Raw genomic sequence first — 12,657 nt, 5'->3', positions numbered from 1 at the left:
CGGGCCCAGGGTGGAGGGGGCAGCGCTTGGCAGCGGAGGGGTCGTGAGGAGTCGACAGGGACTCACCAGATGCCGCGCCACCTCAGAGGTCATGGTCCCGAGCGGGAGCTGAGCGGAGGCTGGGGTCTCAGCGAAGTGGGGTTTCAGCCCGGGCCCCCGAGCGTAGCGTCCCGACCGCGAAAGGAGCAAAGGGGCGCCGGGAAGAGTTGAACGCGCGGGGCGCGGACCGGAGGCGGTGTAACGGGCGAGGCCAGCCTCCGCGGGAGAGGGGGGTAGGGGTGTCCGGGGAAAGGGGAGGGGCCAAGTCTAGTAGCCTCAGAGACGCGAGGGCAGAAAGCCAGAGGGCTAAGGCCCCTCCAGGCAGGGCGCGCGACATTAACTGCGCCAAATAGTTGCGCGCGTGCGCGAAGGGAGCCTCTCTCAGGAGTATCCCCTCGACGCCTCAGAAGACTACAAACCCAAGCGGAGGGAGAGTGACTGGAAGAGATTCAGGACCTTAGGGGAAAGACGCGCGGAAAAAAACCCAGCCAGCAGGCGGCGGGTGGGTGCAGTGATTGCCGGCCCGCGCTAAGACCGGAAGTGGGCGGGCCATGGGGCGGGGGGGCGTGCCCGCCGACGGCCGGCCTGAAGCCGCGCTAGCGGCCAGCGCGGGGACCGGAAGTGGGCGGTCTTGGGGGGGCGGGGTGAAGCCGTAGGGGCGGGGCTGTCGGGGGGGGTGTTCCCCAGGGGCGCGGCCCCAGTGAGGCGGTGGCGGCGTCTCCTGCCGAGGACGCTCTGGCAAGAATCCACTGGAGCCAGGCGATTGGACTCTACGTCCCTCAGAAGCCAGTGTTTTCAAGCGGGCCGCGATGGGGCCGGGTTGAGCCACCCGCCGCGGGAGGAGCAGGGCGGCCACGGATGGAGGGGCCCGTGGAGCTCAGCCCAGAGGCCGTGCTGCGTTTCCTCGCGGAGCGCGGGGGCCGGGCCCGGCACGCCGAGCTGGTGCAGCACTTCAGAGGTGCTCTGGGCGGCGAGCCGGAGAAGCGCGCCCGCGCCCGCGCTCTCTTCAAGGAACTGGTCAATGCCGTGGCCACGGTGCGCACCGACCCTGCTGACGGCTCTAAGTACGTGCACCTTAAAAAGAGGTTCTGCGAGGGACCCCCCCAGTCAGAAGCCGCGCCCTCGCGTGACCTGCCCAGCATCTCGGTGACCGTAGAGCCAGAGTCCAGTAGCGGCGCCCCAAGGACGCCCGACGGCCGGGTCGAGACCCAGGAAGGCGGCTTGTGCCCAGAGGTGGCGTCTCCCGAGGCGTCCTCGGGTCCAGACTGCGAGCAGAGCCATGGGGAGACACCGGCTGCCGAGCTTGGGCCGCCAAGCCTGACTGGCGACAGCCTGAGCGGGCCGCCGCTGAGCGGCGGGGCCCGGAGGAAAAGCTCTCAGCGCGAGGTCCAGCCTTCCCCCCGGGGACCGGACCCCGGGCCCAGCGAGGACCTAGAGCCCCCACCCCATGGCTGCGAGGAGACGGACGCGGGCAGCTCCCCCGGCGGCGGCGTCACCACCCCAAAATCTACGCGCCAGAACCTTAGGGACCTTGTGATGGGCAGCTCACCGCAGCTGAAGAGGAGCGTCTGTCCTGGGGGCAGCAGCGCGGGGACCTCCTCTGGGGGAGGACGCGGCAAAGGCGGGGGCGACTCAGACAGCGCATCCGTCGCTTCGTCGTCGGCAGAGGAGGAGAGCAGCGGTGGGGGCTCCGTGACGCTGGACCCTCTGGAACACGCCTGGATGCTCTCAGCCTCTGACGGCAAGTGGGATAGCCTGGAAGGGTTGCTCACCTGTGAGCCCGGCCTGCTGGCCAAGAGGGACTTTATAACTGGCTTCACCTGCCTGCACTGGGCCGCCAAGCATGGCAGACAGGAGCTCCTTGCCATGCTGGTCAATTTCGCTAACAAACACCAGCTGCCAGTGAACATTAACGCCAGGACGAGCGGAGGTTACACTGCTCTGCACTTAGCTGCCATGCACGGGCACGTGGAGGTGGTGAAGTTGCTGGTGGGGGCTTACGACGCAGACGTGGACATTAGGGACTACAGTGGGAAAAAGGCCTCTCAATACCTGAGTCAGAGCATCGCTGAGGAGATCAAGAACCTGGTGGGAGCCCTGGATGAGGATGATGGAGAGAGTGCCACTGGCAGCGGGGGTGGGCGATGGAGGCTTTCAAAGGTGCTCCCTTCACACCTCATCACCTACAAACTCTCACATGTCTTAGAGGATGGAGGGGATCATCACCATCACCACCACCACCACCACCACTTGACTGAGGGATGGGCTGGAGGCAAAGCAAAGGATCCAGGTCGCAAGGCCTCCGGCAGCTCTAGTGGACGAATAAAACCCAGACTCAACAAAATCCGCTTCCGAACCCAGATCATCCACACTACACCCTCTTTCAGAGACCCAGAGCAGCTACTGGAGGAAGGAGAGGAGGAAGAGGAGGACCGGGCTCTTAAAAGCCACTCATCTTCATTCAAATTGAGACCGAAGTCCAATGTATTTGGGTAAAAATAATTTCTTTTAGAAAATTCTAGGTTTATTTGTTTTCAGGAATAGAATACTAGGAGTAGGCAAGAAAGTAAGACCAGATAAGAGGTTAAATTCTGCATTCTGACTTGGGAAGTTGGAATGGGTGGGAGGAATTACCATAATCTAGCATTCTGGGTGAAGTAAATTTCCAAGTGATTTCATCAAACCTTGCCCTAGACCTCTTTTCCATATGCCACCCCTCTGCCCTGGAGTCCCTGTTTCTGAGGACTGGAAATGTATTTAAATTGGGTGTACAGAATTGATGATTAAGGGATCCTTTGATTTTACCATTACTGGATGCCATGCAAAGTAAGGAATGTTGCGCTTTTATGTTTCTGTTTTTAAAAGTGGTTACTCTTCCAAGAGTGACAAGAAATGCAAATTGTAATGAAATTTTAAGTGTGAACAAAACTACATACTGCCCTGATTTTTGTTTTTTGTTTTTTACTAATTACATTTGGCTTTAGAGTAGATACAGTAGAGATACTACTGAAGGTCAGGTCAAAGTTGAAATACAAAAAGCTATTTAGAGAATAATGTGAGTAAAAATGGTATCCTGTTTGTATTAGGTAGTGCTCAGCTATTTTTTAAATAGCAATTTCAACTTTAGTTACTGAACTAAAGAAATAGGCAGCATTCACTTTTAAGTTAATCTGTACTCTGGTTTTCTTTTAACTGTCTCTAAGACCACTGCACTTAGTGTTAAGGTACATTATTAATAACTACACAAAATTTTATTTAAAGAAAACACTTGATGACCTATGGTACTTTTAAGTAAAATGTTGCCTCTGATTCTGATTCTCAGTAATTTGTTTTGCTAGTCTAACAGTCTAAATTTGTCAGAGTTTTTATTCTGGGGATCATTTGTTCTATTTGACATGACCCTGTTTGGTGGTGCTTAGAGTTGAATTGCCTACAGAAGCTGTTTTCTGGTTTAGAGGACTAGCAAAAATTGGCATAAATGCTAGTCAGCTTATGCTTCTGTGAAGTAATTATTAAATCAACTTAATGATTCTCACATAAGGTACAGTTTTTATTTTATTAATAAAATACATTCATAGTCTGTGCTTTGTACAATGTTTGCAAATACTTCTAATACTAAAGACTTTCAATTTTTCAGTGTTTCCTTGAATCTATTAGAGACATACAGTGAAGTTACTGAAAAGCTGGATAGTAAATCTACCCAGTTAAAAATAGCACTTTATAAAAGGGAAAAGAGAAGAGATGGAACTATATCTGTATTTAAATGCTGCTGGCTATTGAATTCCTTTGTATGTAAATGAAAAATGCCTTTCATTAAAATTAAGGGTGTAGTCCTTAATTACATTTCATTCAAATTTGTTAGAGTAAATGTCTTTATAATTATTATAAAATTTAACTCACAAGCATATTAAATCAATTTGTAACTAGATTCAAAACTATTTTGTGGGAGACTAATTCTAACAAGTCCTTCTCCCTTAGTCTTTTTGGTCTCATAATTGCTGAAACATAAGTACCTGCAGCCTCTAGAGATTAAGGAGTGAGTTAACAGCTTGCAGAGTGAGTGAACCAGTATATGAATCACACTGAATTGCAGAGTTTAGAGAGTTCTTAGATCTTTACTTTCCCAAGTCAAAGATTTGTACCAAGTTTGTTACACCTCTCTAGATAGCAATTGAATTTGTTTAAAGGTGTATCAAAAATATTCACATAAAACATATAAACTATTATCCATTTGTGTGCCTGTTTTGTTTTAGGATTATGGAAATGGACTGTGTACATTTGACAAACACTTTTATGCATACATGTGGGTAAAAACAGTCTAATTTTGTATAAATTAAAAGGGGGCTCTTTGAAGGTGAAAAGCAGCCATTTGTTCTGAATCCTATACATATTACCTGTAGCTAGTGCCTGACAAGCTTTATAACTTCCCACTGAGGAATCTTACATTTCATTGACATGTGTAGTTAAAGTCAACTATAAAAAGTAGATACTTCAGAACTATCTAAATGTTCTATTGAAATCAGTATTAATCTTGAAATGTGTATGTTAGTAACTAATTGCACAAAATCTATAATTTACTGGATCTTTAGAGATTGAGTCAACACTTCATTTAACCTGATTTTCACACTAAGGATATTAGCTTTTCAATAAAATATACTTTAAATTTTCAAATTCATTCCTGAGGGGAACAACTTCTAGCATTCCTTGTCATGATGTGCTTGTGTGCCATAAGTATAACATTTTCAGCTACTTAACTATACATTCCTCTAATTTTTCAGTTTCCAAGTTGAGATTATTAAAAGCAAATTATTCATATAATTTGATTTTGTGGAGTTGTGTCTGCCATTAATGGAAATATATATGTCAATTACTTAGATATTTGTTAATATGAAGCTGTGTGGTTAAAAAACCCAAGTTGCCCACGTGTCTTATAGGTACATTTGAAACTAGTGAATGCTTGTCACAATTCTCTTCACTTTTATAGTATGTAAAATGCAACTAGCTTATATAAATTGAAAATCTGGTACTATTTTATTCATGCCTGAAATCTTGGGGTCCAGGATGCCTCATCTCTTATATTTTAAATGAGTGAAACTTTGGGAGTTTAGAGTGTATAATTTGTAAAAATTTGTTTTGTCAAAATAAAAGGTTCACACTAGACTTTTTCTCTGAATTGTCTAAATCTTTGTAGTCCTTTATAGTTCATACAATGCTTTTTGAAGTTCACATTTATTTGATCCCTTTCCTGTCCCTTAAAATTGAAAAGGGAATGAAAGCCGATGACTGTTCAGGGTCACGAAGTAAATAGCAGTTAGTAAGATTTTAAGATTCAGTGCTGTTCCACATTATATTTTCTGCACTTCCAATTGCCTAATTTTGGCAAAACTATTGTAGTTTGTCTTCAATGATAGAGGAATCCACTTGGACAGAAGGTAGTACTTTTACCACTACCTTAAAAAAAAACAACGCTGTAGTTCATGCACACACCAGCTAACTATGAGCCCTTCCTATCCAGACCAGATCTTAGGAAAGATACGGGAATACCTTTTTCAATTTTCTTCAATATCCATTAATCTTTGGACATTGATGAGCCCATTTCCTCACCAAGGAAATACTTTGATCTTCATTTTAACGAAATTCACCTCTGTTCTGATGGCAAAGGGATGCATCAGAAACCTTGATGTAATTGTCAGCCATGGCTCACTTGGGAAGATCCCATTATGATTGGTTTTGGAGATTTTTGTTGTTGCTCTTGCTTTATGACAACTTATAAAATATTTTTCAGTGCCACTGAAGAACTGAAGTCTAGTTTCTGTTTCTAGAATGACTTCTTTCCTTAGAAATAGGCATCTTAAAAGGATTCATTGAATAGTCCACTTGAAGATCTCTGTAATTAATCCTGGTGAAAAACTTTTTTTTTTAATTTTGCTGAAGGAAGGCAATTATTTGGAGTTTCTTAGAATTTATTCCTAAAAATAAATACTCTGGGAATTTTCTGCAAAGCATTGTTCCTTCAGTGATTAGCCAGATTTTCGTGAAATAACGTTAGAAGTTAAGCAGGAAGATGACAGTTTGTGAACTCATTTTTCAAGATTCAGCAGTAGAGTTGTTTGCATCTTTTTCAATTATTTTCCTCTGTAGAGTATCACTTTCATGTTATACTTAAAAAAATTTTTTTTAATGTTTATCTTTAAGAGACAGAGACAGAGCACAAGCAGGGGAGGGGCAGAGCAAGACGGAGACACAAAATCTGAAGCAGGCTCCAGGCTCTGAGGTGTCAGCACAGAGCCCAACGTGGGGCCCGAACCCACGAACCGCAAGACCATGACTCGAGCAGAAGCCGGACGGCCAACTGCCTGAGCCACCCTGGCGCCCCTCATGTTATACTTATTTCTCCTTAATCTTCTCTTTAAAACTCATTTTCATCTCAGGAGAGGCTTCCCCATTCAGTTAAAAAGGTGTCTATTTTTCCACATTTATTGGTGAGGAATATGAGACAAGTTCCAACTCTTGCACAATACCTAGTATATTGAAGATGATAAGTGGGTTTTTTAAAAATAGAAAACGCTAAAGAAATATTTCATAATGTTGCATCATATGGATAAGTTCAGAGATATGCCCTTCTGCCAAATGAATAAAAGTAAGTATTTTTCATAGGATCTGGCTCCTAAATACTAGTCAACTACTTCATTTGCAGACCAGCCAAAAGAACAGTATTCCAACCCAGGAGGTAAAATAGGCTTTAATAGGATTTTACTTTGTGAGCAACTTAGAAGATTTTCATGAGTAAATTTCATTATAAGAAAGTTTTACCTTACAAGTTGATCCAAGTACATAATCCCTAGGAGAATCTACTTTAACTGGCTTTAAATATTCTAAGTATTATCATGTATACAAATGACTACTTTGTGAAACCCTAAAAAGCAAAAGAATAGAGATGAAATTTAGTTTAGCTTAGAGAAATTTCTAATAGTCACTTTAAACATGATGTGGCCTGTCTTAGGAGGTAGAACATAGCCCTTGGAAATAATTGATCAGAGGTTACATGAGCACCTGAGAAGTTAAAATAGATTTAAGGCATCCTTGTGCCTGATTCTGTCTTGATAAACCTTGCTCTAGGCCATATCTGTTCTGACCAAGGGTTTAGCCAAAACTGGCCTGACTTTGAATGAAGTAAGTTATCCAGCAAAGTAGCACTATATAATTTTTTAACCCAAATTTATGGTGCTCTAATGAAAGAACCTGGAAGTACCTGTTAGAATACTCTTACAGGTCTCTCAAAAGCTTTGGATTTAATTTCTATAAATATAATTGAGTAATCCTGAGATCTGTCCAGAAGTTTCCAATATTAATAAACGTGATCTTTGAGTTTTGTTTTAGTCCATGCAGGCTGCTATAACAGAATACCATAGATTGGGTGGTTTATAACAGACATTTATTTTTCACAGTTATGGAGGCTGGGAAGTTCAAGACCAAGGCACTGGCAGATTCCATGTCTGGTGAGAACTTGTTTCCTGGTCATAGACAGTAGTCTATTCCATGTGCCCTCACATAACAAAAGAGCAAGGGAGCTCTCTGGGGTTTCTTTTACAAGAGCATTAATTCCATTCATGAGGGATCTATCTTTATGACCTAATCATCTCCCAAAGGCCTTACCTCCTAATACCATCACATTGGGGATTAGGTTTCAACATACGAATTTAGGGAGGACACAAACATTGAGTCCATAACAAGTATGCATTCAAGAGGCAATGATTTGGTTTTGGTCAGCAGTTCAATCCTATGGTTGCATGCTGAGTCTGCACTGAGGAGATTCCAAACCCAGCTAAGGGTTCTCTTTGGCTGTATGAAAACCGTTAATACTTCCAGGAAGCTTACTGTGCATGCCAGGCAAGGTTTTAAGCACTTTATAAAAAGTAAGCTGCTGGGGCGACTGGATGGCTCGCTCACTCGGTTAAGTGGCTGACTTTTGATTTCGGCTTAGGTCATGATCATGATCTCACAGTTCGTGAGTTGGAGCCCTATGTGGGGGTCCGCACTGGCAGTGTGGAGCCTACTTGGGATTCTCTCTTTCATCCTCTCTCTGTCCCTCTCCTGCTTGTGCATGTCTCTCTCTCTCTCTCTCTCTCTCTCTCTCTCTCAATCTCTCTCTCAAAATAAATAAATAAACTTAAGAAAAATGTAAGCTGTTTAATTCTCCCATCTCCCTCCCCATTCGGTTCCAGTCTCCCCATTTCACTGATGAGGAACTGAAGGGCAGAAACTGGCTATTTGTCCAAGTTCACAAAGCTAGTTGGTAGTAGACCTGGGCCTAGGGTTTGTGGTAAGCAACAGACTATACTACTTCTCAGGGAACAGAAGTTATAGTCAACTGGCCATAAGTTCACAAGGCTACCACCTAGTGATGTAGAAATGATGTAGAAAATTCATAGTCCCTGTGTAAAAGACCAAACAAAAATCACAACCACGCACTGATGATTGAGACAAATACTGACATTAACACCCTAATATTACTACACAGGAATAAGATTAAAACTAGATTTTTAGGTGTTTAGATTTTTCTGTCTCACCTAGGATAAAATTCATTTGGGTTGGGAAAGAACATTTTCTTAGCTCAGAATGGTGGAGTTCCTAAAAGTATAGGGTGTGGTTATATTTCTTTGGTCAGCCTCCCCTCCCCTCTTCCTAGTCTCTCCTCCCACCTTGTCTGAGCACTAAACTTTAATGAAAGGATTTGGGCCACTTATACACAATCTTAAGATTAATGATCAACCTGGAAGAAAACCAACAATACATCATCCATTTTCCTTGACATAAATTTAACCAAAAAATCTGAACTTTGATAACCCATTTTGGAATAGGCAGAAACTTGCCTTTGCTGTATTGAAAAGGGTGACAGTTGAATGTTTTAAAGAAGAGAATCTTTAAGGATGCACCTGGTTTGCAAACTGCTCTTAAAAATGAATCGTTTTTCAAAAAAGAAAAGAGAGAGAGACAGAGAAAGTGGGAGGCAAACAATAAGAAACTCCTATCCATAGAGAACAAACTGAGAGTTACTAGAGGGGTAAGTGGGCAGGGGATGGGCTAAATGAGTGATGGATATTAAGGAGGGTACTTGTGATAAGCACTGGGTGTTTTATGTAAGTGATGAATCAATAAATTCCACTCCTGAAACTATTACACTGTATGTTAACTTTCATTTTTATTGAAATTAACTTAGTTAACATACAGCGTAGTCTTGGCTTCAGGAGTAGAACCTAGTGATTCATCTCTTAAACATTACACTCAGTGCTCATCCCAACCAGTGCCCTCTTTCATGCCCAACACCCATTTAGCCCATCCCCTACCCACCTCCCCTACAGCAACCCTCTGTTTATTCTCTGTATTTAAGTCTCTTATTGTTTGCTTCCCTCTCTGTTTTTATCTTATTTTTTCTTCCCTTCCCCTATGTTCATCTGTTGTGTTTCTCAAATTCCGCATATGAGTGAAACCATATGATATCTGTCTTTCTCTGACTGACTTATTTCGCTTAGCATAATACATTCTAGTTCCATCCACGTTGTTGCAAATGACAAGATTTTATTCTTTTTCATCACCACGTAGTATCCCATTGTGTATATCTAAACCTCTTTATCCATTCATCAATCAATGGACATTTGGGCTCTTTCCATAATTTGCCTATTGTTTGTAGCAATGCTATAAACATTGGGGTACATGTTCTCCTTCGAAACAGCACTCCCATATGTATCCTTTGGATAAATACCTAGTTGTGCAATAACTGGGACATAGGGTAGTTCTACTTTTAAGTTTCTGAGGAACCTCCATACTGTTTTCCAGAGTGGCTGCACCAGTTTGCATTCCCACCAACAGTGCAAAAGCCTTCTTTTTCTGCATCCTTGCCAATATCTGTTGTTTCCTCAGATGTTAATTTTAGCCATTCTGACAGGTGTGAAGTGATATATTATTGTGGTTTTGATTTACATTTCCCTGATGATGAGTGATGTTGAGGATGTCTTCCTTGGAAAAATGCCTTTTCATGTCTTCTGTCCATTTCTTCACCGGATTATTTGTTTTTTGGGTATTCAGTTTGATAAGTTCCTTAAAGATTTTGTATACTAACCCTTTATGTGATGTCATTTGCAAATATCTTCTCTCATTCCGTCGGTTGCCTTTTAGTTTTGTTGATTGTTTCCTTCGCTGTGCAGAAGTTTTGTTGTTGTTGTTGTTGTTGTTTTTCTCTTGATGAGGTCCCAATACTTCATTTTTGCTTTTATTTTCCTTGCCTCCAGAGACATGTCAAGTAAGAAGTTGCTGTGGCCTAGTTAAATTCTAGTTAAATTCTGACTAGAATTTAAATAAAAACTTGAAACCAAAAAAAAAAAAGTCACTTCCTAAAACTTTGATACCCAATTAACTACATATATACTTCAAATGAATAAAAATGTCTTGCTTTAGGAAAGAATATCCAATGGAAAAAAAAACAGTCTCTTCAACAAATGGTGTTGGGAAAACTGGACAGCAACATGCAGAAGAATGAAATTGGACCACTTTGATACACCATACAAAAAAATAAATTTAAAATGGATGAAACACCTAAATGTGAGACAGGAAACCATCAAAATTCTAGAAGAGAACACAGGCAGCAACCTCTTTGACCTCAGCTGGAACAACTTCTTAGTAGACACGTTGTTGGAGGCAGGGGAAATAAAAGCAAAAATGAACTATTAGGATTTCATCAAGATAAAAAGCTTCTGCACAACCATGGAGACATTTGACAATATTAAGAGAAAGCCTACAGAATGGGAGAAGATATTTACAAATGACATACCTGATAAAGGGTTAGTACCCAAAATCTTTAAAGAACTTATCAAAATCAATACCCAAAAAACAAATAATCCAGTAAAGAAATGGGCAGAAGACATGAATAGGCATTTTTCCAAAGAAGACATCCAGATGGCTAACAGACACATGAAAAGATGCTCAACATCACTCATCATCAGGGAAATACAAATAAAACCACAACAATATATCACTTCACACCTGTCAGAAGGCTAAAATGAACAACTCAGGCAATGACAGATATTAGCGAGGATGCAGAGAAGGGAACCCTTTTGCTCTGCTGGTGGGAATGCAAACTGGTACAGTATGGAGGGTCCTCAAAAACTTAAAAATAGAACTACCCTACAACCCAGAAATAGCACTGCTAAGTATTTACCCAAAGGATACAAAAATATGGATTCAGAGAGGTACATGCATCTTGATGTCTATAGCAGCATTAACAATAGCCAAACTATGCAAAGCACTCAAATGTCCACCGACTAATGAATAGATAAAGAAGATGTAGATATACGGGGTGCCTGGGTGGCTCAGTCAGTTGAGCATCCGACTTTGGCTCAGGTCATGATCTCATGGTTCATGAGTTCAAGCCCCACGTTGGGCTCTGTGCTGACAGCTCAGGGCCTGGAGCCTGCTTCAGATTCTGTGTCTCCCTCTCTCTCTGCTCCTCTCCTGCTCACACTCTGTCTCTCTCTCAAAAATAAGTAAAGATTAAAAAAATTTTTTTAAAGAAGATGTAGATATAGAAGATGTGTGTGTATACACATATATATATACAATAGAATATTACTCAGTCATCAAAAAGAATAAAATTTTGCCATTTGCAACAATGTGGACGAAGCTAGAGTGTATTTATGCTAAATGAAATAAGTCAGTCAGAGAAAGACAAGTATCATATTATTTAATACGATTCCACTCATATGTGGAATTTAATAAACAAAACAGATGAACATACCGGAAGGAAAAAAGAGAAAGAGAGGGAAGCAAACATGAGACTCTGAATGATAGAAATTAAACTGAGGGTTGATGGAGAGAGATAGGTAGGGGTGGGCTACATGGGTGCTGGGCATTAATGAGGGCACTGGTTGGGATGAGACCTGGGTGTTATACGTAAGTGATGAATCATTAAATTCTACTCCTGAAACCAATACTACATTACTTGTTAGCTACCTTAAATTTAAATGAAAATTTGAAAAAAATGCCTTGCTTTAATTTATTAATGATTTTTATATAAAAAAATGTGATGTGTGCTCATGGATTTCAACAAATGACAAGATAGAAGCAGATAGGGCAAAAAGTATTCATTTTTCCTATTTATATTCCCCAGAATAACTCCAACTTAATGGTTCCTTCTATACTTTAAGATATTTGACTTTTCTTTAATTCAGACTGGAATCTCTCCTTGGTTTAAAATAATTTATTCAGGGGGCACCTGGGTGGCTCAGTTGGTTGAGTGACCGACTTTGGCTCAGGTCATGATCTCATGGTTTGTGAGTTTGAGCGCGGCGTCGGGCTTTGTGCTGCCAGCTCAGAGCCTGGAGTCTGCTTCGGATTCTGTGTCTCACTCTCTCTCTACCCCTCCCCCACTCATGCTCTGTCTCTCTCTGTTTCAGAAATAAATAAAAACATTAAAAAAATAAATAAAATAATTTATTCAGTTTTTATTGGATTATACCTAATACAGATATTGAAGGAGTGAAAAAAAGCTATTGTTTTAAAAAGTAGCTTCACACTCAGTGGGGAGCCCAGTGTGGGGCTTGAACTCACAACTCTGAGGTCAAG

General features: G+C 42.1%; 2 protein-coding genes across 3 annotated transcripts in view; one reads left to right on the top strand and one right to left on the bottom strand.

The window, feature by feature from the left end:
• The window catches only part of SEPTIN10 (septin 10), a 66,536-nt gene extending 65,991 nt beyond the window's left edge, over positions 1-545 (bottom strand). Inside the window, exon 1 of one of the 2 annotated variants that reach the window (XM_030310258.1) lies at positions 67-545. In XM_030310258.1, coding sequence (XP_030166118.1) covers positions 67-93 — 27 coding nt within the window. In that variant the 5' untranslated portion in view covers positions 94-545. The remainder of the gene's footprint in view (positions 1-66) is intronic. The other variant, XM_030310254.2, reaches the window with a different exon arrangement.
• Positions 546-740: 195 nt separating this feature from the next.
• Positions 741-5,204, top strand: SOWAHC (sosondowah ankyrin repeat domain family member C). The gene has a single exon (XM_030310253.1). It carries the CDS (start codon positions 898-900, stop codon positions 2,533-2,535), a length of 1,638 nt encoding a protein of 545 aa, XP_030166113.1. The 5' UTR covers positions 741-897; the 3' UTR covers positions 2,536-5,204.
• The last annotated feature ends 7,453 nt before the right edge of the window (positions 5,205-12,657 follow it).

Source organism: Lynx canadensis, chromosome A3 (genome assembly GCF_007474595.2).
Source record: "Lynx canadensis isolate LIC74 chromosome A3, mLynCan4.pri.v2, whole genome shotgun sequence".
Taxonomy (NCBI): domain Eukaryota; kingdom Metazoa; phylum Chordata; class Mammalia; order Carnivora; family Felidae; genus Lynx; species Lynx canadensis.
This window is presented reverse-complemented; position numbering and strand designations above follow the sequence as displayed.

What these genes read in the sequence shown, in the direction of transcription:
- SOWAHC (XM_030310253.1), top strand. Translation starts at nt 898, where the DNA reads ATGGAGGGGCCCGTGGAGCTCAGCCCAGAGGCCGTGCTGCGTTTCCTC.